General features: G+C 43.5%; 1 protein-coding gene across 4 annotated transcripts in view; it reads right to left on the bottom strand.

Moving 5' to 3' along the window:
- The window catches only part of LOC311242748 (ecto-NOX disulfide-thiol exchanger 2-like), a 385,400-nt gene that overhangs the window by 74,564 nt on the left and 296,402 nt on the right, over positions 1 to 14,434 (bottom strand). For all 4 annotated transcript variants that reach the window (XM_084331769.1, XM_084331767.1, XM_084331770.1 and 1 more), the window contains one exon: positions 257 to 382. In XM_084331769.1, coding sequence (XP_084187895.1) covers positions 257 to 382 — 126 coding nt within the window. The remainder of the gene's footprint in view (positions 1 to 256; positions 383 to 14,434) is intronic.

Here is a 14,434-nt window from a genome sequence, read left to right on the forward strand (position 1 = left end):
ATTCTATGGCTAGTTAGACAGAGAAGAGAAAATAAATATACAGTACAAACTTGCACAAACACATCTCCACTCAAAGACATTGTGACAGATTTGGGTTTGGAGAATATGGACTGGCAAGACACAGAGGTGATCAGGTTATTGGCTGTACAGGAACATGGGAGGAGACAGAGGAAAGGCCCAATATTAATGTATCTACCTCCCTCCCTCCCTCTTCCTGGGTATAGTAGAAGTCAGGTGTCGAGGTGTTGGGACTTACTGGGGTTGGCAGGGAAGAGGGTGCAGGTCTGGCAGTGAATGATCTCCTTGATGATGGGCAGATCCACCGTGTGGGGAGGGCCCATGCCCATCATGGGGTTCATCATGCCAAGGTTCGGGTCAAAATCTACAGGAAGGAGAAGAAAAACATGCATGAGAAGTAACCCATTGGCAACACATTCACACAAACATAGGGTTTATTTGTTGCTAGCGGCTAACCTTCACCCAGGCATCGCTTGAGCTCACTCTGCCAGTTTCCTGTTCCATGTTCTAATCTGCACTGAACACAGAGTAGTGCTTCTGTCAACACTTGTGACACACCGGCAGTTTAGAAATAACTGCTCATGAATAAATCATCTAACAAACAACATGCATATTTAAACTAGACGTACTGACACACACATTCTCTCCGTCAGTCCCTCCCGCTGTTTGCATGATAACCTGAATGTATTAATACAATAAGTTTATTTATAATAAACGCTGATCGTTCGAGATTAAATGAAGATTGAATGACTGAATAATGATAAGGATAGGTGATCAATGAAGAAACCCAATCCCACTGTAACCTTACAGAAGCTGTGTTGAGTCAAAAGCTGGATTTAATACCTAAAAAACATGCTTTATTCACAGGTGCTTATTTAGACGGCTGGGGAAATAATTATGCACATCACACACAGAATAGGTTTGAGTGTGGAACTCTTTGAAATGGAAATTAAATTGTTCCCATGAGCTTCTACTGCACCTGCAGACCTGAAAGCCATCAGTGTGGATACAACAAAGTATAATAAGTAGGGATGTCCGATATTATCGGCCTACCAATAATATCGGCCGATATCGGCATTAAAATGTGATATCGAAAAATATATGTATCGTTTTTTTTTTTAACATTTCTATAACCTTTATTTACCCAGGCAAGCAAGTAAGAATAAATTCTGATTTTATTTATTGTCAAAAGTATGCATAATGTTGTGTTAATTCCACAACAAGAGATATGTAATGTTAATTACCAGAAATTATAAAAAAATTTGGGGTGGGGAAACCCTGCATATATCGGTATTGGTTGATATCGGTATCGGAAATTAAGAGTTGGACAATATCGGTATAGGTAAAAAAGCCAATATCGAGCATCTCTAAGCATTCTTTAGGTGGTGGTAGTTTCTCTGTTTGGACATTATAGCTTAAATATAATAGCCTAGCCTATAGTCGGTCTGATATATAACAAAAATCATATTCTCAAAATAATCTGACGGGCCAGATATTATTGCTGGCGGGCCAATTTTGGCCCGCGGGCCGCCTATTGCTGACCACTGGTATAGACAGTGTGATGTGTATTTTTACGGTATAGACAGTGTGATGTGTATTTGTATGTAGGGCTGGGCGATATGGCCTAAAAATATAATCTCAGATATTTTCACACCACATCCGATTTACATAGATTTTTTCTCTTAAAAACTAGAAACGCCAAGGAAATCATTGTTCATTGTTTTTTTTTACAAACAAATTATCAAACCAAGATGAATTTCACTTAATTTTTTTTTAATCGTCCTAAATCATGAATTCGAATTAATCAATGAAATCGATTAATCGCCCAGCCCTATTTGTATGGTATAGCCACAGTGTGAATGAATGAATGAATGAAAACTTTATTTAACAGATTGCAGAATGGGTACAATACAGTACGGCTCAATACATACAATTGTTAAGGGGATGCAGACCGGAGAAAGACGTTTGTCTTGTTTCCATCAGGGTCCCCCATTTTCAATTCATATAGACATTTATGACATACACAACATACATGACATTTATGGCATAGGGACATATAGGTATTTAGTACTGATACATTTGTGACATAAACGGTATTCAAATATACAGTACTGTTACCCCTAGATCCTGACAGAGTATATACATATGATGGGGAGGGGACTGTACATTAGGAGGGGGTGGGTGGGTGGGAGAGAAATATACATACGGCGGGGAGGGAATATATACATGCGGTGGGGAGGAGACTGTCTATTAGGAGGTGGTGGGGGTTTTGGGCATTTACGGTGGCCAGTTTCGAATTGCAGCCTCCCGTAGGTGCTCTTTAAGAGCGGTTTTGAATGTGGGCAGGGATTCACATTCCTTTACAGCTTTGGGTAGGGCGTTCCACAGAATCCACATTGTTGTGGCATAATTGCGAAACGTGTATTTGTACGGTATAGGCACATACTAAAACACATCCTTCACAAGGGATCATGAATCACCTTAAGACAAAACTGAAATCAAAGAATCAATGGACGAAGTAAAACGGGTTCAAAATGTTCTCTTCATTACGAAACAAATTATAGATAAATAAAATCGCTTCATAAATGCAGTGCATTTTACCGGGAATAGATGCGTATCGTGGGTCTGAAAAAGGTATTGTGGTATCAGCTACATTTTATTTAATCTTTAAATCAATTACTGTTACTGTAAACAGAAAGATAAGATTGCAGGATTTTGGATTTTCATGTATAAACCCACCCCTACCATGACCTAACCTTAACCTCACTGGACCTCACCTTAACCGGCCATTGGACGTAGTGCATGAGATACCAAGGGCTAGATCCACAAAGAATGGATTGCACGGAGCAAGTTGCACCCTTACTTACAATTCATTATGAATTGAAAATGGGGGACCCTGATGTAAACAAGACGGAAGTCTTTCTCTGGTCTGCATCCCCTTAACAATTGTGTGTATTGAGCCGTACTGTATTGTATCCATTCTGCAATCTGTTAATAAAACTTTCATTCAATCAATCAATCTGCACGGTAATTGATTGAATGAATATTTTATTAACAGATTGCAGAATGGGTACAATACAGTAAGGCTCAATACACACAATTGTTAACACATTCCCTGCCACGGTTATATTCATCAATGTAGGCTCACTGCCACCACTCTAAGCCTATGGAGATGTTCACCTTCTTTGCAGGGCTATAACTTTTTAAATTGTATTGCTAAATTGACATTACTATGGCCCATTCAACATCGATTATCTATCGTTCAGGATGTAGGAACGTTATACTTTTTCATTCATAGATTCTTCCAAAAATACCTTCTAGAATATAAGTATGTTTTTATCGTTTTCTGCAGTAATTCATAGAACGTGAGTCATTGGCATAAACGCATATATAGATTATTGTTACGACCCTGGCTCATGGGTACGCAACCTATGTGTAATCAACACCAAAACCCTGTGCTCTAACTCAAAAATGCTACTAAACCAAGGAACTACTAATATAACTATAAGCTAATGTACTGGTAACCCAACGGACAAGGACTGTAAGAACCTGACAGCTCTTTCACTAGGCACAGACCGTGCATGTGTGTTTCTGGGTCTGCCTTTGAAGCTCCCCAGCAGGTAACCATTCAGCACTAATTGGCTAATTGGCAGCCCTCACCTGCCTGCCCTGGTGACACAGGAGTGACCAGGCCTCTAGTACATAACACCTCCCCCACCAAACTGGTTGCCCAAGAGGCAACCACTACACAACAACCCATAAACAAAACAAAAACAACTGTGACCCCTTAGTTGTCAGGGCCTCTACCACAACAGCGATAACGGGTACCACAAACACCGGTACTACGATCGTGAGAGGGCGTCTGCTAGCACGTTGTCCCTCCCACGAATGTGGCGAATATCCAAGTTATACGCCTGGAGGAACAAACTCCATCGCATCAAACGATGATTCGAATTCACCATGCTGCGAAGAAAAACCAAAGGGTTATGGTCTGTATACACAACAAGGGGTAAACTGGAGGATCCCACGTAAACATCAAAATGGTTCAAGGCAAGAACCAAAGCGAGCGCCTCCTTCTCTATAGTAGAGTAGTGCAGTTTGGCTTATCACCAAGCAGGCAGGGGGAGCTCCACGCACTAGAACTGGGCTCCGCAATGCCATGTCTCACCATATAGTCTACTTCCTTACTCAAGATCCTTCGTTTTTCCGGATTCACCCTATAGGCATGTTGCTTAATTGGCCCTGCACTACCAACATCAATGTCATGCTTGAGTACATTAGTACGACTAGGGACATCAGAAAACAAACGTGTATGCTGTCTAAGTAGGCGCACCACATCCGTACGCTCAGGAAGTGGTAAGTACGACAGGTGTGAGTCCAAGTCACCTAGTATCTGGGTGTTTGGCAACCGGCCCTGAGAAATCTCCTTCGACACAGAACAGTCGGCTACAATAGGAGATGCAGAAACTGTTAGAACAGCCACAGGCTTATCCCTAAGCCCTATCATTGTACGCCTTCAACATATTGACGTGACATAATCTACTCTTGCGCCTGCGGTCGGGAGTTTTAATCAAGTAGTCGACCTCACCAACTTTGCGCTCAATGGAGTATGGCCCACTGTATTTAGCCTGTAATGCAGACCCAAGAATAGGCGAGAGAACCAACACCTTGTCTCCCGGTGAGAACACCTTATGTCGGGCCCGCCTATCATACCACACCTTCATTTTTCCTTGGGCTACCTTTAGGTTCTCTTTCGCTAGTTCACATGCTCTACTAAGCTTAAGCCTGAAGTCACACACATAGTCCAACAAATTAGTAGAGGAAGGAGTCTGGTCAGCCAACCACTTTTCCTTCAGCAGTTTCAAAGGACCCCTCACTGTGTGGCCGAACACCAGCTCAGCCGGGCTGAAGCCAAGAGACTCCTGGGTTACCTCCCTAGCAGCAAACAGAAGCAAAGGAATTCCATCATCCCAGTCTTTGTCGAACTCCGTACAATATGCCCGCAGCATTGTTTTGATAGTCTGGTGAAATCTCTCCAGCGCCCCCTGGGACTCTGGATGATAGGCAGAGGAGGGGCAATGCTGGATAGACAACTGCTGGAGGACCTGAGCAAAGAGACGGGACATGAAGTTAGACCCTTGATCTGATTGAATGACCTTTGGTAGACCAAAAGTCGAAAAAAAACCTAACCAGAGCTTTGGATATAGCTGGGGCTGTGATCTTGCGTAAAGGAATGGCTTCAGGAAAACGGGTCGCTGCACACATAATAGTCAAAAGGTACTGGTTCCCTGTCTTAGTTCGAGGGAGGGGACCAACACAGTCAATGAGGATCCGCTCAAAAGGTTCCCCAACGGCAGGGATAGGCTGCAGAGGAGCCTGAGGGATCTTCTGGTTTGGTTTACCAACCACCTGACACACATGGCACGAGCGACAATATTGTGCCACATCTGACTTCAAACCAGGCCAACAAAAATGTCTCAGCACACGGTCATAAGTCTTCCTGACCCCCATGTGACCAGCAAGATCATGATCATGTGCTAGATGCAGTATATCAGGACGATACACGGCTGGAACAACAATCTGAAACACACTGCCCCAGTCATCCAGACTGGACAGGTTAGGTGGTGTCCACTTTCTCATGAGCACGTCATTGCTAACAAAGTATCCTTGAGACGTATCTACCATTTCATCCTCTAAAACCGCCTCTTCAAAGAGGGACGACAAGGAGACATCCTTGTTTTGCTCTAGTACCAACTGCTCATGAGACGGAATCACCTTACCAAACCCCTCATCAGGGCCACTTTTCAACTCAACAAAGAACGTGTCACTAAGTGTCATATCACCATCTAAGTTAACAACCTCATGGGTGTCACATTTGACCTTTGACATTGCGCGTGTTACCGCACACACAGGAAACACTCCTGGATGCTTCTGTGCGAGCTCATCAGGAACCTCAGAAACTACAGGGACGGGAATTACAACTGGAGTAGCCAGCACTTTGCCACCGGCCAAATCGTTCCCTAGAATGAAGGACACCCCCTTTATGGGAATGTGAGAACACACTCCTACGACAACATTGCCTGATACTAAGGGAGAGTTTAGCGAGACCTCATGCAAAGGAGTATTCACAAAGCCTCCTCCAAAGCCCTGAACAATGGCACCGGAATGCAATGAAGAATCTTCCGAAAATGGCAAAATCCCATCCAGAATGAGAGACTGGAAAGCTCCTGTATCTCTCCATATTGTAATAGCCTGCCTTGATCCTAATTCACCAACCAGTGAAACAAATCCATCCATCCTAAATGTTGAGGAGCCCTCTAGCTCCCTGTCTGCACCTTTGATACTTCGCACCCCACCCTCTAATGTCGGCATAGGTGTCCTGTCTATGATTTCTACCAGAGCCACCGTTTTTACATTTTTCTGCTTAAGCACAGGGCATCCAGCAACGATATGACCAGGCTCCTTACAGTAAAACAGATAACCCCCTCTGGGAATGCACTAGCAGAGCCACCTTGCCTAGGAGTCGAAGTAAACCGACCAGCAGACACGAGTGCCGGGAACCGGCTCCCCTGAGAAGGACGCCTACTACCCCTGGACTCCACACGGCCCTCCTCTACAAAGACAGATTTGTGTGTTAACACAAACTCATCAGCCAAGACAGCAGCGTCGGCTATCTTCGATACCTTATGCTCATTTAGATGTGTGGAAACGTTATCAGGAACACACCTCTTAAATTCCTCTAGGAGAACCAACTGTATGAGCTGCTCCCTTGACTCTGCTTTTTGCGAGGTGCACCACCGGTCAAACAGGTTCTCCTTCTCTTTTCCAAATTCAACATAAGACTGCCCCTCCTGCCTACGATAACCTCTAAAACGCTGACGATAGGCCTCGGGGACCAACTCATAAGCCCTCAATATGGAAGCTTTAACCAGCTCATAATCAGCGCTTTGTTCAAGGGACAGAGCAGTGTAGGCTTCTTGTGCCCTACCAACCAAAACACATTGCAGCAGCAGTGTCCAGGCGGTATCAGGCCACTTCAATGTGGTTGCCACCCGTTCAAAAAGGGGAAAATATCTTTCCACGTCTTTCTCAAAGAATGGTGGCACCATCCTAATATTCCTGCCTACATCAAACCCGGAACGTGACTCTGGATGCAGAGAACCCGCCTGCAAGGCAGCATGCTTAAATGCAAGCTCCTTCATTGCACGATCGTGCTCTCTCTCCTCTCTCCTCTCCTCTTGTTGTAGCTGTTTTTCCTTAAGCTCCCGCTCTCTCTCATCTCTCCTCTCCTCTTGTTGTAGCTGTTTTTCCTTAAACTCACGCTCTTGTTGTAGCTGCTTTTCCCTAAATGCCAACTCCCTAGGCCCCCAATCGATGGCAACACCTTCCGCCACGCCAGAGAGTTGTGGAGACACCTCAGACAAAAGAAGCTCATCCACCGTTGCCACAATCACCTGCTCCTCAATGAGTATAGCCCTCAAAGTCCCCAAGGCAGTCGTTTTTAACCGCTTCTCACTGGCAGTAAGCTCCACATTGTAGTGCACAGCAAGCTTCAGAAGCTGCTCTTTGGAAAACCTTCCCAACATCTCGTCAGAGGGGTTCTCAACAAAATCCTTAATGGTAGCCATCGTTACTGTACCAGTCACCACAAGCTACTCACTTTACCCTACAGTCACTAAGAACCACTAACAAACCACGAAGAACCACCAAAGAACCACTGAAAAACCACTAAAGAACCACTGAAGAACCACGAAGAACCACTGAAGAACCATGAAGAATGCTAATGTCAATAATAACAACCATAAAGGGACGCGGTGGAAATGTGAGCTCCACGGAGCGCACCTTTCCAGGTTGCACAAACAAACAAAAAAAATAAAAATAAAACACACCCACCCTAAATAGACGTGTCATACACGCAGGGTGTTAGGTGCTACCAGGTATGCTCACCAAACACTTAAACAAACAAAATAAATCCAACAAAATATTCCAAACAGGTGCGCCTTCTAACCTGATGTGACCACATATGCTTCTACGTCTAAACTGCAGAAAACCCCGGCCTACCACATGTCTACCCTAAGAAACACTAAATCAAGCCCTACCACACTACCTGTGTTTCGTGGCCGCCCTAACCTACCTACCCATTAACTAATGCCCTGTAGACCTAACTTTCTTCAACCACACCTGCTACCAGTCAAAAATCATATACAATCATTTCATTGACCGCCCCAGGAGTATGCGGTGCACCGGACGCTAACCAACAACCAGAAAATAATATCCCTATCTACATGTGGTGCCTACTAAACTATATATTTTAACAGCATAAGTAGTCACATCAAATTACAAACAAATACGGCATACTCACCTGTTTGATGAAAATGGCTCAGCCCCCACGTTACACCATGTGTAACGAACACCACCCAAACCATAATATGATGACACCCCGTGCAACACAAAAAAAAATCACCAAACAAAGTGCTAGGGGTAAAAGATCCCGGACGAGCACCCAATTGTTACGACCCTGGCTCATGGGTACCTATGTGTAATCAACACCAAAACCCTGTGCTCTAACTCAAAAATGCTACTAAACCAAGGAACTACTAATATAACTATAAGCTAATGTACTGGTAGTGGTAACCCAACGGACAAGGACTGTAAGAACCTGACAGCTCTTTCACTAGGCACAGACCGTGCATGCGTGTTTCTGGGTCTGCCTTTGCAGCTCCCCAGCAGGTAACCAATCAGCACTAATTGGCTAATTGGCAGCCCTCACCTGCCTGCCCTGGTGACACAGGAGTGACCAGGCCTCTAGTACATAACAATTATCAACTGCCATTTATTGCCGATGCACGCTATATTAAAAAATTCAACTGTATATGATACTATACGTTATGATTCATCATGCGCGGATGAAAGGGGGGGGGGGTATTTTATAATTCCGTGATCGTCAGTAAATGCTTTATGTAGTATGGGTGATATATTGATCAGATTGGTTTGCAGTGAAAAGAATAAACAATCAAGCTGAAAGTAACATTACTGTCCTCTTACCGTTCGCAGATGAGACTGGAGGAAAAAGATCCCACTTATTTGACTATCTACTAGATCCATTTCCGGTTTGTATGGCGCAATAAACGCCCAAATCATATAGATTATTGAGTTATGGCAGCGATCCATATGCACGCCAGTGTTTGTCTGTAGTCCCGCAACGATATGTGACTGCCGGACGGATTTCCCAGATGCACCGATGGCCACTTCCGGTTGTAACTCGCCCGATCATCCACCAGGCGGCGGTATTGAGGCGTTGCACTATTGTGCAGGGTCCCACTGTATCACCAGAGGCTGGGTGGCGGAATTATGAATGCCATGGCGAAAAAATGAAATATGATCTCAATATCGCTGTACAGCGTGGTCTGGCAGAATTCGCATGGCCGACAAACACGCTGTACAACGGGATTGGCGGTGGATGTGTTAAGGGATGCAGACCAGAGAAAGACTTTCGTCTTGTTTACATCAGGGTCCCCCATTTTCAATTCATAATGAATTGTAAGTAAGGGTGCAACTTGCTCCGTGCAATCCATTCTTTGTGGATCTAGCCCCAAGTCTTTTAGTGACACTGTCTCAGAGCTAGAGCGGTCGTCTGGTAATCTGAAGGTTCCCGATTTGATTCCGGCAGCATGTCAAAAGTGTCTTTGAGCAAGACACTTAACCCCCAACTGCTCCAGATGAGCAAGTTGGCACTTTGCATGGCTGCCGTCGGTGTGTGAATGTGAGTGAATGGGTGAACGCGAGGCATAAGTTGGAAAGCGCTTTGGATAAAAGCTGTTACATAAATGCAGTCCATTTACCATTTACATTCTGCACACACTAAAAGATCAAAACTAAGACATAATGCATTCATACCGTCAGTTGATCTATTGAGGGCTTAGGAGAAAAGCATGTATGAGACAGTAGGTAAATTATGCTTCACTTTTCCAAGGGCAACACTAGGACACGTTGTTCTAAGCTCATGTGCATTACAATACATTACATTGATGGAAAACGGACTATGTTTGAACCCGTGTGAAGATAGATTATGGTTATATCAGTGCACGTGGCTGGTTCAATTTCACTGCAGAGCTGCTCATATTCCCTTTGGCGCGCGTGTGTGTGCGTGCACACTCGCGAGTGTGTTTATCTTCCTCCATTAACACTTTCAGTGCCCATGACGTCATTAGGGGTGGGAATCACCAGTTTCATCATGATACGATACGGATTCTTTGGACAACGATACGATATTTGCCGATATCACAAAGTCTCTCACGATACAATACGATACGATTAGATTCAGGTGCCTGCGATCGATATGAGATGATATCATATGCCCATTTAACACAATCAGTTACGAGACTCGCCACAGGATTTTCAAAATAAGAGTATCGATATGAATCGATCTTATTACATCGCATCGATCCGATTCGATCGTTGATAATTACATCGATGTATCGATCTGGACGGATGTATCATCCCACCCCTAGACGTCATATGACGTTTTATCAGCCCAATGCCTGAATGCCCACGACGTGTATTAGCGTTTTATTTTTTTATTAGCAATCTGATTTCATATTTCATCAACCGAGTCTCCCGTTGGTACAGCAGCTCCTCCAGCAGCTCAGAATGGAAAAAAGTGCCCCCTATCGTCTATCCCTGAGTAACTGCACGTCAGTCGCTTAGACTGACCTGGGATCAGTCGATATGTAGAGGCGGAGCCAGCTGGCTCCTTGAGCTGGCAAACTGTCTGCTCAACATGGAAGTCATCGCGGGACGGGAATCAGCCTGGAATATATATTCACAGTAGCCAATCGATAGTAGACAGTAGTGATCGATTTTTGGAATGGCGATCAGGAATTGGAATGATCTTTTTGGAGAACATCTGATCTGAGGTAAGGAATCTATTTGACCAGTCTTGGGATAATCAGAGTTGTATTCGCTGATATATCAGCGTTTGCCCTATGTGTGTGTGTGTGTGTGTGCGCGATCGCTGATGAGGAACTCAGATAATCCATTTTCAGCTCGCGGCCCCAGCGTGCATACGTACACATATACTATCGATAATCTAGCGTTTATTTGAAAACTATTCATAAATAGGCCGAAAAATGACAGTTTGTGTATTCTAGAATATTCCAGTAAACGTCTTTTATCATGGAATCTTTTTATTTTCCTTGAAAACGAGGGCTTTTCAAAATGCTATAAAACGAAAATGAACCGATAAAAAAACAATCCGCTTCGACAATGTTGACTGGAAAACGAGTCATTGATAAGCGACGGGCAGATTAGACACATAGCCATAATTTAAAACATAGATTAGGCGTTATTAACGCTAACATTGAAGTGGATGGTGGGCATTCAACCGGTAAATCAAGGTTAAGCTTGGGCTCTGAAAGTGTTAAAAGGCGCGACACATGTAGCAGAGCTTTGTATAACAAAAGAGGTTATTTACTTCTTGCTAAAGATTTTCAGCTGATTTTCAGCTGATTCTCTCATTACACCGGTAACAATGTAGCCTCAGTCCTGAAGCCATGTTTCATCACTAACAGCACCCCCCTCCTCTCTCCAAGTTCCAATCTTAACACAAAGAGAGAGGGTGAAACAGGCAAACAAGTGTCTGAAACTCCAGGGAGACTCCGAGAACAGGAGGGTTTCATTCAACCAAAACATCAGAAGACTTTGTCCATCCATCCACATGAGGTCAAGCAGCAGTCTGTTTATTCCAGTTCTATCGCATTGTCCTTTCTCTTTCGCACGCAGTGTTTTTGTTTGTCTCTCTTTCCCAAATATCAGAATAATAATAATTAGAATAATTCACATAAACATCCTCTTCCCTAGAACTTCTGCTTTATAAAAATAATTCCTCATCTCCCTAGGGGTGGCCAACTCGCGGCTCTTTGCCCGTCAATGTGCGGCTCTTCCATCCATAAAAAAATAAAAATAAATAAACAATTATTATTATAATTTTTTATGTCACTCATTCCATAAGGACGTAGAATAAACATTAAACATATTTTTTTAAATGGTCCATTTGCATGTTCTTGGTATCTGAATCTAGGGACATATATGGATCAGTGTCAGAAATAGTGTGTCTGTTGCTAGGCTTGAGTAAATTGTAATGAACCAAAGGAGAATATCAATTCTATTTAAAAAAATTATTCTCTTTGACTGTGAATAACACCATGCTAAAATTGACCAGACCTGAAAAATCTAAGCAAATGAATAAAGGGAAGATGATTAAACAGAAGGTTTTGTAGATACAGTACTGAATTCTGCCATCTTTTTTATAATGTAAATTTGTCCACCATTTTTCATCGTATTGCAACACCGTTTTTTGCAAGACGTTCACAGAAAGGTAGAGAAACTAACTGCGTTCTGTTTTATGGCAATAACGTTCAGGTTTGTGGGAGATAATCCCAAAAAATAAGAGAAATAAAAAAGTTAATCCAGAAGTCAGATGATTGACAGGGGCTGGTGTGAGCTGGGTAGGGTAGTTTTTCAAAATTCGAAAGGCCCTGAGTCTCTTCCTTCAAAAGACTACTCACTTTTGGCTGTGCCACTTCCTCCTGTCAATATGCGCCGGTTTCCGACTCAATGCCCTGAGATTTCTATAATCTTATATTTCACTAATAACAGTTAAAATAATTGGTAAACAAAGGTAATGCTGAAAATATACACTTTTACTGTATATCTCGGGCTTAAGAGGTTAACCCTGTGAGGCCCAAATTAAAAAGACATTAGCAACTTCAGAGGCCAGAGGGTGGGACATATAAACACATTTACTATCAAATAGCATTGTGAGGCTGAACAACAGGACCAATTGACTATACATGTGCTTAAATTTTTTTAAATAAACATTATTTTTTTAAATGGCTAAAAGTGATTTTGTAATTTTGCAACCGTGGGTCTCACAGGGTACTTTTAACCCTGTGAGGCCCAAATAAAAAAGACATTTAAGACCTATAAACACATGAAGGGTGCCGTGACTGAAAAAAAAGGTTGAGAAACGCTGGTATGGTGTGGCTCTTTGTGGTACCACAGTAATTTGTGTAGTCTCTGACTGGTTGGCCACCCCTACCCTAGGTTATATCTCTGCCTAGGCTCAACCCAACTATCACCATGTCTTGTCTAAGCATCCCTCTCATTACTGCAGTATTTTCTGTAAAACGTGTCACTAGACTATTTTGCTCTGTTCCAGGGATGCAAATGGTTATTTGAATATTCAAAATGATGTAGGTATTCCAATTATCACTGATGGTTTTGTTTGTGTCAACTGCACAGATTCAGCCTACTGATGTTTGAGCTTTCTTCCCAGGATCCATTCATTTGACGAATAAATTGAAAACGGTCACAATTATGATCATTTGTTTAGTGAGTGTGAGGATCGCAGAAGCCCCTCAGGCTACACAATGAGTGCATTGCACACTTCTTCTTGTGGTCGTTTTGCCCTTTGCCTTCAAACGGCCATCCCTCCTCTGCTCACTTACTGCACATTCAGCCAAACACCTACAGACAGGCTTAGCTGGCACATTTCCGAGGACTTGACATGGACCACACACATTGACAGTGTTGTGAAGAAGGCACGACAACGCCTCTACTTCCTCAGGCGCCTAAGGAAGTTCCAAGTCAGTCAGAAGATCCTTAAGAACTTCTACTCATGTACAATAGAGAGCATCCTGACTGGCAATATCACCTCCTGGTTTGGGAATAGCACCGCACAAGACCGTAGCAGACTACAGAGAGTGGCACATTCAGCCGAACGCACAATTGGAGGGGGGCTTCCCACCCTCCAGAACATTTACAACAAGCGGTGTAGGGGTAAGGCCAAGAGAATCATCAAGGACTCCAGCCACCCAAACAACTGCCTCTTTCAACTGCTGCGGTCAGGCAAGCGATACCGGAGTCTCATGGCGAGCACAGAAAGACTCAGAAGAAGCTTCTATCCCCAGGCCATCAGGCTGCTCAACGAACAATAAACACTATGCAACAACCATCAAATGCACACAGCACACACATCCACATGCGCACACTCACTTTAAACAAACAACACACTGCAGCACCCACTCTCCACACTTTAGATCACCTAAACACACTTTATATTTATTGGTAAAGGATTTGCACTACAACTCGTACACCTTACTGTAAATTGTACCTAAATTGTACCTCATCCCATTTCTGCTTTGCACTAGGGATGTCCCGATCGCCTTTTTTTGCCCCCGATCCGATCCCGATCATGTGATTTTAAATATCTACCGATTCCGATCGTTCCCGATCCGATCTTTCACATTAGTAATCAATTTTGACGCATTTGTGTCAGAAACTGGCGGAGCAAGAAGCCCCTCTGTTGCCTATAGTCCGGGGCGCGAGCGCGGCGGCTCTTGTTATTACATTCATA

The sequence above is a fragment of the Notolepis coatsorum genome, assembly GCF_963971535.1.
Source record: "Notolepis coatsorum genome assembly, chromosome: 16".
Lineage (NCBI taxonomy): Eukaryota > Metazoa > Chordata > Actinopteri > Aulopiformes > Paralepididae > Notolepis > Notolepis coatsorum.